General features: G+C 33.3%; 1 protein-coding gene across 1 annotated transcript in view; it reads right to left on the bottom strand.

Annotated features, from left to right (window-relative positions):
* Positions 1 to 10,444: 10,444 nt before the first annotated feature.
* LOC149559830 (Wound-responsive family protein) overlaps positions 10,445 to 26,420 on the bottom strand; it is a 40,131-nt gene continuing 24,155 nt past the window's right edge. Inside the window, exons 7-10 of the mRNA XM_089824324.1 lie at positions 11,292 to 11,413; positions 11,113 to 11,204; positions 10,930 to 11,016; positions 10,445 to 10,815 (exon numbers count right to left, since the gene is read on the bottom strand). Coding sequence (XP_089680450.1) covers positions 10,952 to 11,016; positions 11,113 to 11,204; positions 11,292 to 11,413 — 279 coding nt within the window. The 3' untranslated portion in view covers positions 10,445 to 10,815; positions 10,930 to 10,951. The remainder of the gene's footprint in view (positions 10,816 to 10,929; positions 11,017 to 11,112; positions 11,205 to 11,291; positions 11,414 to 26,420) is intronic.

The raw sequence follows: 26,420 nt of genomic DNA, 5'->3' as shown, positions 1-26,420 counted from the left end.
TGTATTGGTGCAATTATTGCATATTTTTGTTGTGGGTTTTGGTTATCCAAGCTTTAGGTCTAGTAATGAAGGTCTAAATGGCTCTGGAATGAGGTAAATGGATGCTTGCACTAGCAGTTGTTGTAGATTTCTAGCAAAGGATTCCAATTGGGGTTATAATAGGCCATCGGTTCAACAATTTTCTAGTTATGGTCTCCAAAATTAGACCCGTCCAAAAATCAAATTCATAAATTTTCTTGAGTCAATCCTATATAATAAGTGTAATGAAATAATATAAAATGAGGTTGGTTGACCTTAAGGGTTAAGGCTTTGTGTTTAGAACCTTCCTGGCTAGTTAAAAGTGCCTATATAAGGAAGGCTCATAGGTTATCTAGAGAAGTTATGGGTGATAGTCATAGCTCTATCCTGCAGATTGTTGTAAGGAAGGCACCCATATGGGTTTGAATATTGTAATTTCATAATTCCTCATTTATGACAATAATAGGAAGTCCATATTTTGTTCTCTAAATTTGTGTTGTTCTCTATTTCTATTGTTTATTGTTGTATTAAGGGGAGCACCCTTCATCACATTTACACTTTGCTATCATGTATTAAAATATCTTTTAGAAATAATTTCTATGTCAATGTAATATTATACAATCTTCTATAATTTAAAATATTATACATGAATAATAGTTTGATAATAATATATTGGAAGTTACATTTTTTAATTACATTGAATTATATTCTTAAATCTCTAAATTATAAACATATTTTTAAAACAACTTACATAAATTGTTTTATTATATGATATCAATGTATCTTAAATCAAATTAATTAAAATAATAGAAACTATTGAAATACTTTTATTTGTTGTAATTTCTAATGTTATACATTTAACCCTAAACCTACTATCAACTAAAAGCTTGTCCTAATAAGATGCTTACATTTCTATAAGATTGTTAGATCTCTAACATTTACATCATTTCTACATCTTTTCTATTTTATTCCATAGTTATAGGGTCAATGAACTTCCTTTTATGAGTATGATATTGCAATGGTTACCTCACAATAAACTCTACTTTAAATAATACTTATAATTTCAAGTCGAATTATTCCACTATTTTTTTTAATTAACAAAATTTTATATACTACACAATTTAAACAATGGCATTATCCTACCAACATACATCCAAAATCAAACTATATTAAATTATTAAAAACTATCTAACATCTAGATATTTGATTTTATCTCTAATTTTCTATTATAAGACTCTTATTTTTAGTTTATAACTTAATTTAATTGGATTAATTAGAGTGGTATTAAATGTCAAATGAAAAATATGCAAAATTTATTTTAAATTTCTATTCTAGTTATCTCCCTTATCAATTGATAAAATTATGTATTCCCATATGATTATTACAATCTCTAATAGCTACATCAAGTTTTTAGAACTCTTCTTTTATCCTAAATTTTATAAGATGTCCATGACTATGATCTTACAATGACTACCTTATGGTCAATTTTAATTTAAATAATACCTAATATTATAATTTCAAATGGAATTCTCTATCAATTTTACTTTCATTTTTATTGGAAGTGTATTGCAAATTATAGCTTTGTCTCCCTTTTTGGTCCATACTTATAGAAAGAAAATTACTCTTGTATCTACAACCTAGCTTAACATATTTATAAATATTTATCTCCTAGGTTTACACCACCATACTATCCTTCGTCACATAACATCTTCAAACACATATTGTTAGAATGGAGTTGTCATTGCACCAAAATAAACAACCACTCAACTTATAGTACATAGGAGGCGATGAAGCCCTTGTCACAAATCTAGAGGGAAGCATTGAACAAATTTCTAACAATCTCCCCCTCAACGTTACCTGAGGGTCTGAGGATTCGAACCTGTGACCAAGCTCTGATACCACTTGTTAGAATGGAGTTGTTGTTGCACCAAAATATTGATTTATTAATGCCCAATACAACCACTCAACTTATAGTACGCATGAGGTTGTTAAGCCCTTGTCATGAATCTCGAGAGGAGTGTTGAACAAATTTCTAACACATATAGAACCACTTATATCATTGTAACATCCTCATATAGATTCACTTACAATAATATCAAACAAATATTTGAACCATGGGATATGTTGAATTTTATTTTATTGTTGATATGATGGTGTTTATATGATTTTGACATTAGTAAAATGTTTTGTTGAGAATATTAATATATAGATATAAATTTAGTATCTCTATAAAAAAAAAAAATTACAATATATTTGGACAATATAAAGGGTCACTAACAATATTAATATTATTCAACATGGGTAGAAGAATAAGTGGGAATCATTTATCAAGTTAGACATGCAAGATGTCCCAAATGAATGAAGTCATTTCTCAAGTTGTGAACTTGAATGGACACCTATTGGAGATGATAGTAGTCAACATATAGACTGATGTGTTGATATCCCTCTTGAGAAACTCTCTCACTTTGTCAAAGGAGAAGGTTTATTGGATAGTATTGAAATAATATTTATACGTAAAATATTTGTGGAGAGAAATTTGATAGAACCTACTAACCATGCCATAAAGATGTATTCAAGGTTTTTCTAGATTTGATAAATTAATACAACATGTCACATGCATAAACAATCATCATTGTGCTTTTGGGCCACTAGATAAACAAAATGACCAAAAAATAAGGAAATAATACCAAATTTTACTCAAAAAAGGGTTGTGAAATCCACTTCCATGTTAGGGTTATATATGGTAGACCAAATATTACAATAATTAAATATAATGAATTTAGTCATTGGGATGCTAATGGTGAATTTTTTCATGGAAAGAATGGCCCTTTTGGTGATCCAAGTAGTAGTTTTCCTCCAAATTTTCCAAATGAATGCAAATAAAATATTGAATCCTTACTATTGATGGGTGTGAGGATTGACAAATTTGATGAATAAGAGGGATACATGCTTGTTAAGAAAGGATGTGTTAAATGCATGGAAAAGAGTACTCTCCCTACATTTTAAGAAAAAAAGATGATGCAAAAAGTGTATGTTTGTGGCATGAAGAGAAGAAAGATTTCTACTATAAAACATCTAAAAAATTGGAAAATATTCCATTTATCATATGCATCCAAACACCATGGATGGAAGAGATGATAGTGAATCATTCACATGACTCAATTATTGGGATGAATTCCACGTTCTCAATAAATAAATATTGAATGTTAATTTGATTTATGAATTTTAATTTAGTCATTAGTCTTATTTGTCTAAAAAAAAATTGTCACTGATTTGTTCATGTGCAATATCAAATATATGTACTTGCTTGTATTTGATGAGCAATAAGTTGGTGTACCTATTACATGAGTCATATACTCAATAAATAAAGTTAAGGATATAAATGAATGGTTAACAAAGATTTACAAAAGAGAGAAATACTATAGAGAAGATCGACATGTCAATTTGTTCATGACATATGATGCTAGCATTGAGATTTTGTGTTCGAAATAACAATGGGAAAGTAAGTTCTAAGAGGGGCGTGGCGGAGGGGGTGAATTAGCACTTAAAACTTTTACCTCTAAAACATTTCACCATACATCCATCTCATTAATTGACATGTAAACTAAAATATGTAACCATTCATCACATCTAAAACATGAAATAAATCAACACATAACACATGAGATTTTGGTTACTTAGAAACCCTCCAAGGAGAAGGTAAAATTGGGGTGGGGATGACACCCACAAATCTTCACTGTTGTAGTTGTAAAGTGTGGCCTATTATAGCTACAATATTTTGACCATAAACTATGATCTACCCTGTGAGAGGTCTGCCTTGTTAAAGGCTTACAAAAGACTATTAGGTCTCACCTTGCTAGAGGGTTTAAACTCACAATAAAGTAAGCACTCGGTTAAGAGATTTACAAAAGCTTATTAAGACTACTTTGTTAAGAGATTTACTATGTATCACATGTTAGAATGATCCAACACCTAATCCTTTGGTTAGCACCTTACTGCTTGATTTCAAATATCCTCTTTAGTGGTTATCTCTTGGTCCTCCTGATCAGATCTATCTTCTCTAACCTTTCACTACTTGTCTCTATTCCTCTCAAACCAATTCTTCGTTGAAAAACTATGTCTCAGTCATCTTCTCCATGATTCCTTCACACCAAATACTCTCCTTAGTATCCTCCTTCATAACATTAGGTTATCCTTAGCATTTCCTTCTTTTATAAACATCATGGAGACAAAATTAGGTTAGAATCAATGACTGTGGTTGATCCATATTGTTGCCTAAATCTTCCCTTAATTTGATTGGTTGCATGCATAGCATAGGGATGCATAATATGACTCCCTCGTTATTCCTTATAATTGAAAATTCATGTTTATGTCAACCAAGAATGGTTTACATAGAAGTTTGTGTCATTACAAACATCTATGACAAAAACTATTTACTCGACATCAATAGGCTCTGATGCTCGGCCTTCATTGTGTTCTATTTATTGATAACTAACTTTTGAATAACTCGGCACACTTTGTTTTCTCAACACCTGAATCACTTGGTACACTCTGACTGCTCAACACCTAAGTGACTTGGCATGCACTGTCTGCTTGGCATTGCTTGTCTTATTACTCGGCATGATTATGGAGACTTATGCTTGGCATGCTCTATTCACTTGGCTTGCACAGGTGACTCAACTCACTCTGTTCACTTAGCATGCACTATGCATTCAACTTGCACTATTCTTTGTTGAGTAATGACTAATTGTTTTGTCATTACCTTGTCAAAACCAAAATGAGATTGACAGATTGAAGCAAACATGTTTTTTCCAAACCTTAGTGTATATTTATAAGAGTGTATTTTCTTAATATTTAGTTTATAAAGATACATGTTTCCCAATTTTTAGCATAAACTGCTTTCAATTTAACAATTATTTTATTAGAATGCTACTTATGAACTTTGATAATGTATTTTTTTTAGATTGTCCTTTAATTGCATAGTATTGTTATGCATTTGGCATGTACAAAGGGTGAGGTTGAAGAATGTGTATAAGTAAGTTAATCTTTCATTAGAATCTATGAAAAATTGCATACATCACATCATAACTCTATGTTTTGTTATGTAATCCAGATTTGTTAGCAATAAAGATGTTGGAACAAGAATATTTGATAGATTTCATGAGATAGTATATGCAATGAAAGAAAATGAAGATGTCATTACTCGTTCAATAATAGAAATCATGGAGGAATTCAAAGAATAGAATAAATTCATTGGTTACTTCCAGATTATTGGTGTCATGATGAGAGTCGCATTGGTAAGATCATAAAAATTATTATTTATAGTTATAATATATTTATAAAATTTAAATTTCTTATTCTATATGCTAATGTATCATGTTTATTTGTATAGTGATGTGGGAAAAAATAAATTGGAAGCTTCCCTCATGCAAATCAAGAAACTAATGCTTTGGTAGGGTCATGTCATATCACTCCCACTTCAAGAGTCACTATCTAAGTGATCATTTAGGAAATGCACAAGAAGAATGGATTGGCTCATTTATACACTTCTCTACAAGGTGGAGTCATTCCATAAAAATAAAAGATATTTGCAACTATCTAGATTTTTAACCAACTTCAAAAAGGAAAGATATTACATAACTACTTTAGAGAGAGAGAGAGAGAGAGAGAAACACAAATAGATACAGACTGTTATCTAATTGGTAACCTACCAGACACATATAAAGTTAGAAGTTAAACTATTCTGACAAAATGGTGCTTTGTTAGGAATTTCAGACCAAATTTGCATGTGCATGATTATGACTAGACAAAAAGAGGAAACACATGAAAGCATGTGTTCAAGATCTCCTATATTCTAAAGAGGAATAGACATGCTCAAGTTGTTGATAAGTATCATTTAAGATTTAGGATTTATTTATTTATATTTTAATAAATTAAAAAATTATATACTTAAGTCTCATTTTAAATTACAAAAGGTTTTACTCCATTGGTGTTGATGATGAGGAAGTCAAATGAAGTTCTACTCATGAAATTAATGTGATTGGTAGTGATGATTTTATGATTCTCAATATTAATTACTTCATATTTCAATTGTAGATGGTTGTATATTTTTAGAAAATCAAGATATGCTCGAGATTGTTAATGTTGGTGAATGTGACAAAACTAGTAAATTTAAAAACCATCAATTTTTAATGAAATTTCCTTTTTTTCAATATCCTTGACTTTCCCATATTTTTTATATTACAAATGGTTGGAATTCATCTAGTACTAGGTGATGATGACAAAGATATTTTTCATCAATTTGTTGATAGAAATAGAGATATTCATGCATCTCTTGTTTCATCTTCCAAATTTAAACCAATCCCTGGATCAGATAACATCTATGAGAGGCAAGAGCGTACAACACAATGGAAAATTGTGAGCCTCTTATTTGGGAGGTCTTGGGTTCGAGTCTACTCAAACTTAATAAATAATAATAATAACAATATATTGTAGAGACAAGAACCTACAACACAATGGTAAATTGTGAGCCTCTTATATGGGAGGTCTAGGGCTCAAGACTACTCAAACTTAATATATAATGATTAATCACAATGCATAATAATAATTAATCTTGACTTCGGCCTCTTATCCATCAAAATAATGATAATTAATAAAAATTCATATGAGACAAATATCAACATGGTTTAGTACAAGAAAAATGCAAAAAAGTTACAACAAGGTGAGTGCATTTTTTATTGTAGGTTTGGGTGATCAAGAAAGTACTTAAGGACATCAATTACCTTTCTCAATTGTTCTAAACCATACAACAATAGATGAAGTGCAATTTACAAATGGTAAGCTTTTAACTATTAAATGCTTTTATTACTTTTATGAAAAAATACTTAGTTCACATTTCTAACCACTTTTCTATCTACTTCAACAAACAAACAAGATGCAATTTCTAAAGATCCACTATCAATGCTTGGTATTATCCCTACCCATACCTTTCAACAATTAATATTGTTTAGATTAATTACATAAACTAATTTTATACTTGAGCATTTTATTCAAGTTAACATGTTAAATATGAATTGTGTTGTAGATTTGGATGATCAACAAGAAGCTCAACAACTTATGTTGCCCTTTTCTATTGATCTTAACCAAACATTAACAATAATGGATGTAATACAAACTAGATATGGTAATGACATTATAAATATAAATCTATTAATAATTTGTCTTTGGTTTGTAAATTTGTTTTATTGAAGTTGACAAATTAAATGTTCATGTTATTGCATGATTAGATGATCAACAAAAAAATCAAGCACACATGTTACCAATTTCCATTAAATCCAATCAGACATCAACAAAAACAATGCAATGATGCAATGGACACTAGATATGATAATGAAATTATGAAATGAACATAATCTTGAGTATTTAATTTATAAATGTAATTTAAATTTATTCAGGATATATGTTAAATGTTAATGCTCTTTCAAATTTAGATCAACAACAAAACATTCAAAAATATGTGGAACCATCTTTCATTGATATTAATCAAACAACAATAATAAACACAATGCAAAGTGGAGATAGTAAAAAAAATATGAAATAAATGTCAATTCATTACATGTCTTTAGTTTGAAAATAAATTTTATAATGAACTCAATGTATCTGAAGGTGTCGATGACATCTATATAGAGGATAATAGTCAATGCTTTTTTGGAAAATTGATTGAAGCGATAAAATTGGTTCAATTAGAAGAGGGTTTGATATAAGTCAAGACCAAGAGCTTCACTATGAGGGATTTTAGTCCTTATTGTATTATTTTATCATCCAAATGCTAATTCCTTGGTTTTGAGCTTTTGCAACAGATTTGATTTCATCTCATGCTGAAAGCATTATGATGCTTTGAGTTGTATTTTGTGTACTCTATGTGTTCATCATCTTCACGTGTTAAAACTTCTCCTATTGCACTTGATTAAGTTAATATGTAACATTTGATCCAACTTTAGAATAGTAATGACACAAATGTTTAAGTAACATGTGTATGGTAATGAATAACATGGTTAAATTAAATATTTTTTGTGTAACACGTGTATATTTAAGAATCACATGATCAAACATTAGTTTTTCTAATTCTTCTTTATGACTAGTTTTGAACCTCATGCCTATTGTTGATTGCAACCCATCACACTATTTTATGCACCATCAATTTTTTAACTACATCCTCCTATGCACTCAGAGGCAATTAAAAAATAATATTTAATATTTAAGTGCACTGAGGCAGTTACAAGATAATATTTGATATTTAAGAGCATAGCTTATAATTAATTCTCGAGAATATAACTTACATGCAACCAAGTAGATTAATTAAGTCATCTATTATACGTTTATCACCTTATTCTATTCTCTTAAATTTTTTTTTGAAAAGTACACTTAAACATCTCTAAACCAATCAAAAAAGGAAATGATAATATATAAAATAACTTACTAATTATTATTAACTTATTAATGCCAAAACCAGTATTAAGATCATAAATTTTATTTGATAATAAATACAAGGGAAAAATAATTAAACTAACAAAGTGACTTAAATTCATAAGTTGAGCAATAAAATTTTATATATTTGTTGACTATTCAAACTTATGCATTAAGAATATGTGTTCAATTTCTCTTTTAAAGAGGTCTTTAAAAAAAATTGTTTTAGCTACCTCATAGTGGAGCACAAACCTTATGATTGAACCTCTTCAACTAAGACACAAGGACTAAAGAATATCCATTCTGCGAAATTCACCATGGGCACGATGCCAGCCTCATCCCTTATTCAATGTCTAAGCCTTACACTCGGCGAGACTTGATATTACTAGACTCTTTAAGAACCTTTCAACTTCACCAATAGACCAAGGACAGATTTACATGTATTTAGTTTTCATCAACTACTATTTAATATTGCAAACTTTATAGATAATCTACAATCTACAATCTTATGAATAAATGATGATTTCCTATATTGTTATCTCTCAACAACAACTATTCTTTAAATATGTTGCACACACATAATCTACCTAGCAAATTGTCAAACCCTTGTTTGCTAGCCCATAATTCTGCAATTATAAATTTGTACATTCGTGAATTCAAGAAAAATTTCCACCTTCCAAGGCAGCAGTTCATGTGCTCTCAACTTTTCATATGCATGGTTCAAGATTTGAAAGACTCTAGGAAAATACGAGCTTAAACCCTATTCGAGAAGAAATAGGATGTCATGATTTAAATTTACCATTTCAAGATCTCAATCCAAATGGCTGGTATACATTCAAGGAATCTATGTTAGTCAACTACAATTAGTTAAATTTTAGCTCACTACAATTAGTTGTCTTTTAGCTCTGTATGGAGGTGTCTGAAATTTTCAAACTTGTAAACATCATCAGATTATTCTCAAGAAAGAACAGTACTGATTCATGAATATTTCAGCAAATCTATCAAATTTAAATATATTAAACACTGGGAAGGCTTTTCAAAATCCATTATAGCTTGAATGAAGCTTCTGGACAATAGTGCATTTAACTATCACAATCTGTCATCAATTAGAGCAAATAACAATATATCTTGGCATGTGATCTGAAATATTGATGAAAATTAAATTCAAATAAACTTTTCTACAAGAATAATGTATCAAAAATATATTGATATCTAATTATTTTGTTAAAAATTAAGTGGGGAAAATGGCATATGTCTTGACAGATAAAACCTAAATTCTGATTTATGCCGATCTGCAACTTTCTAAACAATACCCTTCCATATGTATGCCTTGCAGTTGCAAATTTCAGGCTTTCGAAAAGACAAGACTTAAAAACATTTGCACCACAAGGCTTCCAGTAAAAAGCTCACAGTTTGAACCACAAGTACTCGCAATTACCACAAGCCTTATCAAAGGTGTCAAAAGCCAAATGTTTACTTAATATGCTGAATGGAATATGAAAACATCGCGGGCAGTAAGAATTCTCATCTCCCAAATTTGGGTCTCCCTTAGCTAACAAAAAAAAAAAACTTTTTCTTTTTCTTTTCATTTATAACTAGCGGGAATTTCCAATTTTCTACTGGAGTAGGGTCTCATTTTCCCAAATTTGGGTATCGCTTGGCTGATCAAGAAACAATATGTAACTTTCACCTTTTCCCTTAATGTATAACTAACAGGTATCTTTAGTCTTTTGCTCCTCTATAGGAATATATCACTTCTTTATCCTACGTATCCATGGTTAATTCTCTAACATCATATATTTGAATTCTTAAATTCAGCCAATTATACTTCCAAACATTTCAGACAACACTTAGAATGTTGAAACTTCGAGAAAAACGCAAATGGTTAAGTTTTTTTGTTCTAAAATTTACATAAGCGTTGGCTCAAAGTAAAAGCATGCAACTTGAATGCTAAACATAGTTTGATATAAACAACACCCATATCTTTAATAGAAATTAAAGCATCTTTCTGACAGGACAGCTTCTAGAATTTACAGTAGTCTACTCACCCAAAATGAGAAACTTTGTGACAGATTGCAATTTGTGCAATCTCGCATACATACAGAATTCAAGACTGCTTGAGCAAGTAGATCGGAGCAGTGAAAATTTTCAAAATTTTCACTCAGCTCAAAAATAGTAAATATTAAATAAATACGGCAAACAATTAGCTCCTAATGATTGTGTGATCTTTTTGACATGATATACAGCACGAATAGATACAATCTGCTTTCAACTACGTGATTCCCACATCCTACCTATGTACAAGAGGTTGCCTTTGCCTTCGAAATAATTCTGCATCAGGAAGCATTCAATTTATCAAAGACATTAGCTTATAAAGTAAAGCCACAGTAGAGCCCAGAATTTACAACTATAAATACAAACTTTAGCTTGGATACTACTACTCACCTGACTTGCACAATGGGAAGGATCAAACTTTCTTTGTTCGGTCACTTCTCTGTGTACGCCATTGATTTAATTCATCTCTCCACTTGGCTGAGAGACGAAAGAATCAAATATATATATATCAAATGGTATAGCACTCAGTGGCAATTACTGCACTTATCAAAATAACTATTAAGTCTCTATTACCTGCATCAACATATCTTTCTTCGTCAGCAGCAACTGTCATGTTCCGAACAAGATCAAATTCCATGGTAGCAAAACAGGGATTACCATCAGGCCTGGTAAGAGGCCATACATGGTGTAAGACTTCATGTGCCAGATCGTATACTCATTTACAATAGAACACGCATAGATTTATAGGATACCTGTCTAGTTCTCTGGTTATTAAATCCAGTGATCTATAAGTTCGTGAAGATACTTTAGCAAAACCATCAATTATTTTCATTCCATCAGAATATGCTATGTATTTGTTCACTTGTATTGGAACCTGTCAAGCATTATATCAGAAAAATAAATTATTTTCATGAATTTCAAAACAAATTGTGGATATATATATAACTGGAATCAGAAATCCAAATTCAATGCACTTTTACTTCGGCTTGTCCGTTTTCCATTAAGAGGGGCAATGGCGTTACACTAGTTTGTTATTGATGTCAAATCAAAATTACATTTGAATGCATTAATAAAATTATTAACAGAGAAAACGTATGCCAGCAATCCTGATCTTGTTGATTGTATATATGTATAAAGTGTAGTCAATTTTCAAAGCATGGTGTTGAGTTTGTGGAGTTTTGATGAGAAATAGTCTGCGTTATTCAAACTTTGGAATGTTTTGTTTCAGACCTGCATAATAATCAGAGCTGGTAGTTGCTGTAGAAAATCTTGAAATGACTTGTTTCAAACATATGTACTTCAGAATGGATCATTTTCTTCTTTTTCATCATCAGGCTGCACAGAAGACATTTATGGAATTGACCATCTCCATCACTGGTTTGGGAGATCATTGGGCTTTATACTCTAGAACTTTTTGCTTCAGATTGATCACTTTTCTTCTTATTGTAAATTGAATTCTTGTAGATAGTTTTCAGATATTTCATTCCTAATCAGATTGATCATAATAGATCATTGTGCAACTTCAAGAAGAATTCATTAGAAAGTAATGATTGGCAGGAGCTGTGTCGAATGAATGCATCTATAAGTTTCTAAATAAGTCTGCTGGAAAGCCACGAAGGAAAGAAGTTGGGGGCATTCGGTAGTAAGATTGTTGGTTGTAACTTGTTTATAACTCCTCAACTTCATACAGTTAGCCAATCCACGTGATGCATTATTTGTACAATCTTTTATTTGTTTGATGAGGAGAGGTATATGAGTCTTTAAGTGTTTGATAAAAAGGTGAAAGTAAAGATGGGTTGCTCCAAAAGTCAGAAAGAGATTTTAATGTGAAGGGATGGAGTGTTTAATATTATGTGCTTAAAATATTCAGAGAAACAATTGGAGTTGAGGAATCAAATACGGATTGTTAGAAAGAGCTGAATGTTGATAGATACTTTGTGTGCATCGATTTTGGTGGTGCTATTCTGAATACAGTATGCTGGCTGAAATCTAGGATTAAGTGATGTCATTCTAATACTGTTGAAAAGGAAGGTTACTCATTTGAACGTAAATATCAGGTATGACAGTGGCAATTTCTCTAAATCTGCTTTAACAGTGCTCTGTTTTGGAATTTATTTTTTGAATCTATACTTACAGTAAAGTCTGACTATGGTTCTGTCAAATATGTCAACAAAATTGTTTTGGATAACAGAGAGCAATTACATTTACAAAGTAAAGTTACTATTTCAGATTGTTTTTAGATTGCAGGGATTTAATTGGAACTGTTTTCGTACATCAGAAATCTACTGAAGTGTAAATGATCATTCACTCATTTTGGAAGAGAAAATCACAAAACTTGTAATCAGCTGTATCCCTTGTAAGTCTTTTAGAGTTGGTGCATTGAGAATTCTGAGTTCGTGTTCAGATCATTGAATTGTGATCTTGATTGAGTTGGTGTTCATATAAGGGGATTGGTGATTTTTTGGTGCCCTAAAATCTTGTATATTCTTCAACTGCCAGGACTTGATTAAGATAGTAGATCCTATCAGCAGCATTTTTCACCGTGGTTTTCACTTCTTCCAACCCAGGTTTCCATGTAAAATCTAGTATAACGTTTTTGGTTTCAATTTGAGTTACTTCCAGATTTCAGATTGACGATTAAGAAATTTAAATTGCATTTAAGTTGAAAAGTTTGCATATACTACTGATTGGACAGTAAAGTACATAAAATAGCCAGGTTTTTTTGGTTTTTTTTTAATGCTAAGCATCTGTTTGGCTCCATAATCTTGGCCCCATAGTTGTCTCAATATTTTCTCAACCAGGTATAAATATTGAATACAAGAATAGTTCATGAACCGGCAAGTTGAAATTGGTGACAAAAGTACAAATTACATTTGTTACTGTCCCAAAATGTTGTACTTTCTGAAGTTGAAGGAAACTTCAACAAAGGACCACAGGAGATGGTAAAACCCCAAACCCAAAGCTTCCTTATAAGGCACCATGAATGATCTAAGATGGAAGCAAGCCTGATCCCTTATCTAAATACTAAATAGCACTCATCTACTTGGCTCCATGCCTCCAGCTCTCATATCCCCCAATAATTTGTAAGCAAGGTGTAGATGTTTGATGGAAAATAAAAAGTGGAACGGTAAGTTGAAAATAATTGCACGAGAACAAATCCATAAAAGCAAGTTTGCTACCATTTTTAATACTGTGCCTTCTAAGAGAACCTACCACAGAAATGATAACTTTCCATATGTTCATGAAGCAATAATGCACAGAACAAATACAAAATAATTTTTTCCAGTGCATTGCCGGCCAATAGGTTATTATGGTTTTAGACATAGAAGAATAACCAAAATTTGTAAGTACATCATGCATTACTATATAATGCCCTCATAAAGTAAGTTGGGAACTTCCTCCTTTCATCTATTTATAGAAAAATAAAATCTAAGCATATCAAAGACATCTATAGAGTAAATGCAGAAGCATATATAAGTAAGTTGTATCCTATAATCCAAAAAGACAAATGTTGTCTTCCCCTTGGCACTTGTAAGCTGAAACCCCAGCTAAAGAAACATACACGTGGCTTATGTAAATGCTAAGATTCACATGTTATTCTACTAAAAATGAAGATAAAACCATTAATATTTTCTCACAAGTGGTATCTTAGTGCATGACATAGGCCAAGGACTTCCGAGGGGATAAGGCCTTGTATACTTGTTAGAAATGACATCTCAGCAAGGTCAGACTGGCAAAACCTGCACCAACCACCTCATGCAGTTATCATAGGTCAAGACATCTTTATGATGTCACGCATTATTGCAAGGCTTGCGAAGCTTGGCAGAACAATGAAAACAAAATAAATAAGACCTGATTTGGAAACTTTCATGGTCAAGAGCATCATCAAGATGATTATATGGCTATACAATTTGACCATAAAGGAAATAGTTGAATCTTATATAACTTGAGGTCGCATTTAGCCTCCCTAATAATGACCCATGCATTCAAAGGGTCTAAAAACTCCTTTCAGACTCCCTACAATTCAATTTTGGCATTCACAAAATCATAAAACAAGATGATTTGTCTTTATGTGTCCCTGTTATTTGGAAATATGTTCTAGGATCCAACTTGCATGCAAAAGTGGGTATAACGTCACAGAGACATTAGCAGTGTTGACTATTGTACTGATATGTTTCTGGATTCGATTGTGTTAAGATTTTTACCATCAACGTTACGAATCACACTACGTGATCCATCATCATATTGTTTTTTGCATCTCTTGCTCTTCATCCTGATGATGGATCACGTAGTGTGATTCGAAACGTTGATGGTAAAAATCTTAACACAATCGAATCCAGAAACATATCAGTACAATATAATGGATTGTGGAAATTTGTTCTCTTTAATAGTGTTGACTATGTTAATCTATAATAAAGAAACAAGGGCCCTGCAGCATTTTAAAATAATTTTTGGCACATAGGAATATTATTTATTCTTTGACTATTTTTAGAGAGTGAAATTGCATCAAAGAAAAAATTACCAAGACATAGTCAGATGGCAGAGGTGATAAATTTTCATGACAGGTGCCCTTCATTTCCTAAGGCAAACCGAAAACTAATTTCCTAGTGAGAATTCTACTGAACATTTTAAATAAGAATCAACTTTGTTTAAGAGATTTAAGCTTCAGGCACATGCTTATAATAAGATGATGAGTTTTCAGTTTCACTATTGAGGGTGAAAGCAACATTCTTCAGATAATCCAAAAAGCACAAAACTAAATTGATTATTACCACATTGTTTCAAACCAAAGGGCACCCTACAATACCCTGTGAATTTGCCAATTTCAACAAACAGGAGCTGAAACTAACATATTAATCATGTTGACACCTCCTATCTACTGAAGGATTAAAAAAAACACAGACCAGACAAAAGTTTGAGAAAATGTCGTGCAAGAAACTAGAACAGAAAAATTCAAAACAAAGATTAGCTTTGGCCAAAAAATGGCGATGTACTGAATCCTTTTAATTAAATCTTATTGGAAGAAAATAATGAATAGCCCAGAAACTCAAAAACATCTATCTAGAAGACTATGAGCAACATTAGTCTCAAGGGAACTACAATGAATTTTTTATACAGGTTAGATAAATGCATCAAGGTTGACACTTAAAAGCATCTTTGAGATACATATATTTAATATATCTATGCCAGTAGCATCTGCAGGTGTCTCAACTCTCAACTGATGTTAATTTTTTACCTAAAACAATTGACAATTTTGGGAAATCTTGAATGAATTGTTGATGCACCAATATTTAATGTCGAAACTTGTTATTCCAATTGGGGCAAGTAATAAGCAGAGGACAATACTGCAGTGAAGATTTTGATAACTGACACATAAGATATGATTATGCTCTTGTTTTTTCTAGAAATATTATGCAAAATGGCAGAAATTTAAATTCTTAAATCAAAATAATGAATTTCTGACCAATAGAAATAAATTTTCTGCATAAATGATCCATAAATTCTCGAAATGCAATAAAAAAAAGAACTTGTATATCCAGTGTTCTACTTGATTTATCAAATGACAGATTTAGTTGGGATGAATAATATTGAAAATCATTAAGTAACATACTGGAAATGAAAGAAATCAACAAAATCCAATAAATTTACTCTAGCGGAATTGTTGATCTACCCCAATGCTAATTGAATGAAAAACAAATACAGATAATAGAAACAACAGTTTATCTGGGCTATATTATTAACAAATGAATTCTCCTCATTTTCATCAATACAACAATTAATCTTTCCTCTAATGCTTTAAAAAATGCTTTCATCTCGTGCTTACAAGTGCAAGAAGTCTCAGAGGATCCCTCTTGGGCCCTGGACAGATCCTCTTGGAACTGAAAGTGAACAGAATGCGTATTTATTTGAGATTATATTTGACCAATCAAGATCAACACTACATGTGTGGGTTCTATGCCTCAAGACCAGATCCAACCCTGTACGAATTTGATCCCATGAATGTGGATCCAACCCCCTGCAAGTGCAGTTTCAATTCTACATAGTTTTGTTGCTGATATTTCCTCATGCATCTAATCAATCATGCATAGAATTTCCTTGATCCTCTCAAAGATCACACCCTTATTCTTAAAAACGCTATTGGTCCTACAAAAGCTTAACGAGGTAGTAGTTGGAGGAAAGGTTCTCTATGAGCATCAAATGAAGAGTTATAAATGAGACACTGCGTGGAGAAACAGTTTTCGGACTATCTCCTTGGAATACTACTTGCTTGGTTCACCTTTTGACCTTTAAGTCTCCCTTATCAAGATTCCTGAATCTTGTTCCTGGCCTTCCTTGTCTTTCACTGCAATACTACATCCTCTGCATGTATGGCTATGCTTATCCATCCGCACTTAAATTCTCTGGACTTCAAAGGGAGTCACAACCATTCCTGCTCTTCTTCCTCCAATACTAAAAGGCTAATGAAGACACAAGTACTCACAATTTACTATTAAATGCTATTAGAATACTATAATGTTTCTTCTTAATGGTCATCTTTGTTAGTCTTTAGTTTATTAAGTAGTTTCTTTTAGAGACATCATCTTTGTAAATCTATATAAAGAGCATACATCTCCTTTGTTAATACAACTACAACATCATTGATTTACCATAACATGGTATCAAAGAAGGTCGATAGAATTTCATATAATTTGGTGAATTTTTCTTTGTTAACTCGAGACTCTTTCAATCTGGAATTTTTTCCAGAAATTTGTTATTTAATTTTTTAAATAAACATGTATGAGGTATTTTATAAAATTAGTGGTTTTTCTTCGCAAGCCTAGTTGAAGGCTTTGATTACATTATTTCTTGGTTTCAGCAAGAGTCACTCATTTTCGAAGGTTGCGTGTATTTGTGTGTGAGTTGCATGTTCTTCAATGTTGCTTGCATGTGCTGTTTTACAATGCCAAGTCTCATGTTTTGCCACATGAAGGTTTCTCTGATGGGTTTTCATAATTTTTTCCCTTGAAATTTTTCTTATGGGTTTTCATAATGTTTTTCTTTAAAAAATTCCTGATGGGTTTTCATAATTTTTTCCCTCAAAAAAATTTATGATTTTGTAATTCGCAGAGTTCCATGGGATTCCTATGTGGGTTGATAATTTTTCCTCAAAAATTATCTCATGGGTTTTCATTATTTTTCCCTAAGAAAATTTCTAATTCGCAAAGTTGCATGGGGTTCCTTTGTGGGTTTACAATTTTTTCCTCAAAAATTATATGTTGGGTTTTAATGCTTTTCCTCAAAACTGAAGCTTTGTATTCTCTGATTCACGTATTAGATTCTTTTGTCTAGATTTGGTCGATTTTGCACCCCAAAAATTGTATTTGATTTTTCTCCTAAAAATCCATGACTTTTTGTACTCTGTTTTGGGGCATCGCACTCATCCATGAAGTTTAGAGGGTTTCCCAATATTTCCTCAAAATCATGCTAGATGTTCTCAATATTTGTCTCTATCTCTAGGAAAGAGCAGCTTTGTTACAGGTTTTTGATGATTTCTGGTTAGATGTTTTGCTGATTCTGGGAGGGTTAGTAACAGTCTTATCTCAGTGGAAGGCTCTTGTCTCTCGTTGTAAAGCATTCAGAAAGGGACACCCTTCTCTATTCTTTTTTGAATGGATTTTGGCTTCTTGGTCATTAACATTTTGCAGATCCATGGAGGGTCTCAGCAATAACCGAATGTTTTGAAGAATTTGTGACCAAAAAACAATATTTAGACAATGACGATTAAGGGAGGGTATTAGAATATTATGATGTTTCTTTAATGGTCATCTTTGTTAGTCTTTAGTGTATTAAGTAGTTTCTTTTTTTGTCTTTAGTTCACAATTGATCCTTTTAGGAACATAGTCTTTGTAAATCTAAATAAGGTGCTTTCATCTCGTTTGTTTAATACAACTACAACATCATCGATCTACCAAGACAAATGCATCTTAATGCAAGGCAGTAGATCAATTCTAAAACCATTTTTCCATTATCTCCGCAAGATGTTAAATGGACCATATTTGAGGGGCTCAATATTCTGATTCCTTGCACTCTTTCCTTGTCTAAGAAGTTCATATCTTATTTCCCTCCTTGAGCTTATGTTTCTATGCTAATCATTTCTTTCTTTTTACATGCTTTGAGTTTCCTCCAATTGATCTTTCATAGTGAATTGGATTTGTGTATGTAAGAATTTGGTATAGCTCTGATACCATGTAAAAATTTGCCTTACGAAAAAATTCACCTAGGAACTAAAAACTCAAACACAAACACAACTATAGACCAAAAAGGAGTATGATCAATATATTAGAGTATGTCCTCATAGGCTCATACATTGCTCTGTATTGTATATGATGAATGTACACACTAGGAGTGCCTGTATATAAAGGCCTCTCAGGAAGCACCTAGAATGTCTCTAAAAAGAGCCAGAAGATAAGCATGACAACTAAGCACACATCTTATCGATCATTCTAGATGAAAGGACAAGAATGACAAGGTGTATCTCAAGTGGAGATGTTGTAGACACCATGTGCTTAATTAGTGTGTTAACTCCTATGTTGTAGACACCATGTGCATAAATGAGGTGCGAACTCCAATGTTGTTAACATGACAACTCACAAGAGTGTGCATACTCCTAGGTGACTAACAAATAAATATTAAATTAATGCATTAACCTAAGTAAACTTAAGTGTAAATAGTGAATAATTATTTACACCAACACCCCCCCTTAAGTGCAACTTAGGGAAATGCACTTAAGTTCACAAGAACTAGGATGAAATGCATAATGGGTCCCGACTACTAGGCCATCTTAGGTACCCATGTACATAATGAAAATGCAATCTCTCATAAAGCATAGAAAGAGGGAAAACCTTGTGGGAAAAACCCTCCCCCGAAAAGAGAGATGAAAAAGGATGCATGGATGGATGGAGTAATCAAGACCCCCCCATTATGACATACATCGAGTATATACAAGAGAGAAATGGGTGAAGGACAAAACCCCCAAGAGGAAGAAGTCCCCCCCCCAAAAAAGGAGAAGAAAGAGACAAGGTAGTCCCCCCCCCCCAAAAAAAAAAGGTAAGGTGCCGACCAATGAGAATTGCTCCAATGTAGAAGCTGATCCATGACTGTTGAATGATGTTCCTCCCCTTTGGAAGAAACAATGGCAAAGGTACTGGTGAGACGCGTCCACTATATGGTGAAAGAATCTCGATGATGTAAGGTATCTCTGAAACCTGTTCAAGTGTCCCTATGTCGATACTGATGATGGCTCCTTCCAAAACTGCTAAGAAGAAGTGCAGATCTAGCAAGGATTGATGTAGAACCTGTTTCAAAGAACAATTTGTCTCCTCAAATGATAAAGAGACCTCCTGCAACTGTTGTACATAAGGATCCACAATCACTTCCATCTATGAAGACTAATCATGTAGAGAATGGACAAGAGGGTCAGAGTGAACCCTCGTGACAACTAAAGAAGGATCTTCATCATCAAAGAGAAGATATACATCATCAATGATGTCTCACAAATCTGCTATGTGTGACTCCAGAACAAACTTGAAATATCTGTCAAGAAGTCATCACTCAATGCTGGAGTTGGAAGATTAGGTGTACCCTGCTATCCTGAAGTACATGAATCTATCACTGTGGCAATGAATGAAGCATTCGCCTCAATAAAGAGAAGAGGAATATAATCAATGATGTCTCCCACATCTTCAATGTGAGACTCCACGAACAGACCTTCAATGTTTGGAAGGAAGTCGTTGCATGAAGGTAAAGTAGGAAAACATCCTACTGCACTGAATCCGAAGCATCTATGGCTGGAATAGGATCAGTCGAAGCAACAAGAGCATCTAGAGGTGTGATCATATTTGGAATTGAAGAAACCATAACTGGAGTGACTGGATGTAGAATGTCCTCTGGAGATGGAGGAACACATGGATCTCCATATGCTTCCCAAATAGACATCCAAATATCATAAGGAAAACTTGTCATTCTAAGAGGAGCAAAAGATTCCTTACTCGTACTATTATACAGAAAGTGACGAAGGTGCACAAGATATGTCCAATTAAAATGTGGTGGCAATGAATAAAGATAAGGAAGCAATTATTGATGGTCTCTCAGATGATCAAGTATCAATGCACTCCATTTATGATAGTTCCTTGTTGTCAACTATGGTCTAATACCAGACTAACAAATCTGACAAAACTCCATGAGATCAATCAATGAACCCTCAAAGAATCAAAGAACCCCCCCCCAAAGAATGATTTAGGCACTTTGTAGCCGCTTGCCAATTTAGGGCCTATTTCTAAAAGCAGTATTTCTGTCCACGAAACCTATAATATGATTACAAATCTGAAAAGTAGATTAAAAAAATATGCACTTTAAAAAACAAATGGAACCTGATTTGGAGTCCAGATGAGCCCGTATTAAGCATTTTAAGTGGCAAAAATCAGGATTTGCGAGTTGCAGAAAAATTCAGGAACAAAGATCTCAAACCACCTGCACCAATGTGTAGGTCACGAAATTCTACCCTCAAAACAAAAAAAATTGCTTGCAAAAAGGAGTCCGTATGAGGGAGATATTGCTGTTTGAAAATCGCTGCTGCCGTTATTTTTTCTAAATCGCCATCGCGCCTCCAAAAATCAAATGGCTCTAGATTTTGCCTTAGATGTCAAATTTGGATGAAACAAAATCCAATTTGGGGGTTTTTTGACCTTCTGAATGTGATGCAAATATCTGATTTGCACCAATAAGCACCAATCTTCACCTGCAAAAAAATCTCTCCTATGGCCCGATGGCCAAAAAATTTCCGGAAAATAATGCAAATCTGAAAAAAATAATAGAGATGTAGAGGAAAAAAAAGAAAATCTGAAATGATCATACCAATTCTGCAAATCGGTCCTTCGGGTGTCAATTTGCAAAAAAAATTTGTTTCACAATCAATTTTGGCCTAGGGTAGGCAACTTTATAGCCGATTTGCACCGAATCAGCATTCTGGATGCAATGACGAGGTTAGATCTGGTTCTAGATGCTCCCAATGATTGCAATACTATGGATTCGGGCCAAGGTGTTGAAGCAAGAAGATGGTCTGGAACGGCTATGTGAAGAGAAATTCTCCAAGAGCTCTGATACCATGTAAGAATTTGGTATAGCTCTGATACCATGTAAGAATTTGCCTCAGGGCAAAATTCACCCAGGAACTAAGAACTCAAACACAAGCACAACTGTAAACCAAAAAGGAGTATGATCAATTTATCAGAGTATGTCCTCATACATTGCTCTGTATTGTATATGATGAACGTACACACTAAGAGTGCCTGTATAAAAAGGCCTCTCAGGAAGCACCTAGAATGTCTCTAGAAAGAGCCAGGAGATGAGATAAGCATGACAACTAAGCACACGTCTTATCTATCATTCTAGATGAAAGGATAAGAATGACAAGGTGCATCTCAAGTGGAGATGATGTAGAAACCATGTGCTTAATTAGTGTGCTAACTCCTCTGTTGTAGACACCATGTGCATAAATTAGATGTGAACTCCAGTGTTGTCAACATGACAACTCACAAGAATGCGCATACTCCTAGGTGACTAATAAATAAATATTAAATTAATGCATTAACCTAAGTAAACTCAAGTGTAAATAGTGAATAATTATTTACACCAACAATGTATGATCCTCTCAAGCCTTGTCCTTGTTTTTCTTCTTGTTCAAAAGCAAGATCAAGTGGAATTGAGGGAAAATACTATAAAAAATGCTTCAAAAGGGGACTCAATCATTGAGGAATAATTTCCCCAATTAAAAGAGTGTTAAACATAGCGATCAAATCCATTCTAAGTTTTGGAAGACTTCTCATTATATTCCAGAGTTATGTTAACCACCTAGGTTTGTCCATCCATCTATGAATGGAAATTAATACTTCTTTGATCCTTATCTACATCATACTCCACAAAGTGGACCAAATCCTTTACCTCTGTTGAAAATAATGCATCTGAGAAGATCAAAGGGCACCCATGCATTAGGAACGAACATCTCAGTTGTCACTTTCCTTGTAAGAGTATTTTTACATAGAGTTGGCATTAATATCAAGTTAGATCTATCTAATATGACAGACAAGTAGTCATGATCATTCCTAGTCATACATAATCTTCCAAAAAAGTTCATAGATATTCTTTCCATAATATTGTAGGGATAATAAGTGGCAAATATTAGAATATATTTATTTTACTACCTTGTTGTCATGTTTTGTATATAATGTAATTTAGATAGATAAGATTGTTTCTACGATCTTCTTTAGTTTCTTATGAGAAACATTTTATTTTGTACATATGTAAAATTCTTTATAATGATCTCTTTAATCATTTGTTAGTACATTTAATATTTTACCAATTACTTAGTGTAATGTGGTATCAGAGCCTTGGCTATTTTTTCTTTTTGAAAATTTATGATTTTCTCACCAAAATTATTTGTTCAAATTTTTTAAACAACTATGTATTCCTTGCATTAGTACAAATCCAACAAGGGTTTATTTGATCACCATTACTTCTTCGAATCACGTGCACGGTTCTTGTCTATTAGTGGATCTTTTTTGAGGTTTTTTTGTGTCCTTTATTTCCACAAGAAAACCCATTCTTGGACAACCATTTTTGGGCTTCTTTTATCATCATTTTTCAGCTCGACGACTCTCTCTAATCCATGTTTTCTGCTTGAGGCTAAGAATGCCATTATTGGGTGCCCTTTTTAGCCTATGTTTCCATTAGGTGTCCAATTATGATGTCATTGTGGGCATTTTTCTATAAACCAATGGTTGCCATTATTGCTGCAACTATTTTTTGGACGAGATCTAAACCTAAGAATGGATGACCTATACTTGGTTGTTTCTTTCGGATGGCCTTCTCCACCATTTTCAACCTCCTCTAAGGTCGCTTCTATAAAAAAAGACAGCCATCTTTGCTGCATTTTACCATTTTTAAAAGTTTTTTCAGTTGGCTAGCATTTCATTTGAAACTCTCTTTTCTCATGCCCATTTGAAAAACTACTTCCAAATTCTTGATGGATTTTTCAAATCTCAACTTGTTCATCGTCGGAAATTTTTGGGTAACTCAGTTTTTGTGCCTTGAATTTTGTACTAGTCAAAGTTTCATTTTGATTTCAGATTCTTTCTAGACTTTTTGAGATCTCTCCAAGGTTCTCAGATTTTTTTGCGTCAAATGGAAAATTTTCTCAAAATTCATACCAACAATACATTATTTTTTTGAGGTCTAGACTTCGTACCTACATTTGCCTCTATTTTCCATATAGCGGTTTGTGTTTCTAAGTTCATGCTATCACCTCTTCTTATTTCTCATTTTATATGCATTGGGAAACACGAAATGTGGTGTCATAGGTCAAGTAATAATGGAGGAAAATAAAAAATTCAACGACAGAAATTATAACACCTAGAAGCAGTGCATGCTAACAATATTTGAATATTGCCACCTTGATACAATTTTTTTGGGCACAAAGACTTGTTCGACCATAATCCAAGCACACTAGGACAATTTCGATTACTGAATTCGAGAAGTTGCCATGCTTCTCAAGCTCTCTATTACAAATTATTAGTTGCCTTAGATTCTTTCAAGCAAGTCTGTAGCAAACATCTAGAAGCATATGAAGGAGTTGAATGAGACATGCGACAAGCATCGAACATTCTTTTTAAAGAACCAATTGTTCTCCATAATGATGGATGAACACATGTTGATACAAGAGCATCTCACGAAGATTAAGGGCATTCAAGATCAGCACGAAGTTATTGGTCAAAAACTGGAGGAAGACGATATGGTAGTCATTACCTTGAAAGTCTACCTAAATCTTATGAGCACTTTATAGAGACTCTCAACATTACTTTTACTAATGTTATTCTGAAATTTCCAGAGTTGCGCACCAAACTTCTGCAATAGGATCATTGGAAACAACAGTTTGGTAGCAGTGCCACCTCATCCTCCTTAGAGAAAGCTTTTGCAACCAAATCCTTTTCACGAGAATAAAGGAAAATCTCAGTTTCATCGATCATCTTAGCAGAAGGGCTTCAATTAGTCTCAAGATGGTTCAAAGTAGGTGCAGTGTAACTACTATCACAAATATGGCCATTTGCTCAAGGATTGTTGCAATCGGTTGGCTTTTGACCCTCTCAACTGGTTTAACACGGGGACTCACACCCCCTCCCAAACCTCAAAGTACCCCTCCTCGAGACATCCTCGTACCGGAGACTTGAGTACCCACTTACGCCCACCTCTGCCATTCCACAACCATGTTGCCGCTAGGATGGGTACTTGAATTTCTATTTGAATTTTGATTTTTGAATGTTAGTAATGGGTATGCAATGTGTTACTATGTTGAATGTTCAATGGTTCTAGTTCATGTTGCAATTTCACTATGCTTAAGTATTCTAATTTGGTATGATATACTAAAACATCATTTCATAAATAGCATTTCAACCTCTAAATGTATACTATACAACACCCTTCCTACTCTATCCGCCCCTGGTTGCCCCTTTGTCTTGAAAATGAGGCCCATTTTCCCTGCATCCTAACAACTCATCTTAGCATCCCAATGTACCCCAGTACTAGTGTTGCACTGGTCTCAACCTGAAGCCAATGTTGTTGAGAGCACAAAGCAGAAAGAATCTACCTTTTATGCCTTCATGGCTAAAAGACCTATCAAACAAGTGAAATCTTCTTCTTGGTATATAGACTCTGGTGCTTCTCGGCATTTCACTCACAAGCATGATTGGTTTACAATTTTCTCTCCCTTTACTAGTTCAATTATATTTCGAGGACGTGAGGAGTATATTGTTGTCATCAAGGGCTACAATTTGGTGGGAGGGATCCAATTTTCCTTAATGTATACTATGTTCCTGGCATGGAACTAAACCTAGTCTTAGTGAGTCAAATTATGTAGTATTCTCCTCTACTTGATGTAATATTCAATACACACAAGTGCTCAATTGTTGATTGTGCGACACTCAGTATTGTAGTTGTTGGCATTAACAATCATTGTGTATACATACTTGTGGATATTGATGATTCTTGCCTTCGCCACAAAATCATCTTCTCGATCAGCGATATGCTCACCTAAACATTCACTATCTTGCTCGACTAGTTCAAGATGATTTAGTACTTGGTCTACTGAAACTCAAACTCAAGATCACAAGTTTGTGGAGGTTGTCAAGCTTAAAAAAAGGCACAGGAAATCAATCAAGGATGGTGAGTCACGGCAAGCCTCTAAGGTACTACAGTTGGTCCATGTTGATGAATCTCCTTTTGTTACTAGGTGCATGTATTTCTTACTTTTTGTTGATGATTTTAGTAGAAAAATGTGGGTGTACTTTCTTAAACAAAAATTAGACATGTTTAGTGTATTCCAAAAATTTAAGGTCTTAGTATGAAAAAACTCTGCTTGTTCTTTTATATCTCTTACATCTAATATTAGGGGGAAAGTGGGGGCAATTTTGTTCTGCTTTCTCCACTTTCTGTGATACACATAGCATAAAACGTCAATTAACCACACCATACACTCCTCAACAAAACAACATCATAGAACATTGCAACCACACCATTACTAAAATGGCCAAGTCTTTGATTGAACACATAAATGTTCCTAATAAATATTGGACAAAAGTAATGTTTACTGCACTCTATCTCCTTGATCTCCCACTCATGTTGTTGAGGGGAAGACTCCTGAGGAAACCTCGACCAATCAAAAACCTAGGATCAACCATCTAAAAGTTTTTGGCTCTTTAGCATATGTTTGGGTTTTAGATTCCCAACGCTCCAAGTTAGATTCCAAGAGTCAAGAGCTCGTGGTTATAGGATATAATGACAACCATAAGGAT

The sequence above is a fragment of the Cupressus sempervirens genome, chromosome 4, assembly GCF_028749045.1.
Source record: "Cupressus sempervirens isolate cs-2001-9-10 chromosome 4, ASM2874904v1, whole genome shotgun sequence".
NCBI classification, from domain to species: domain Eukaryota; kingdom Viridiplantae; phylum Streptophyta; class Pinopsida; order Cupressales; family Cupressaceae; genus Cupressus; species Cupressus sempervirens.
The sequence above is the reverse complement of the archived record's forward strand: the minus strand, read 5'-3'. Positions and strand labels throughout refer to the sequence as shown.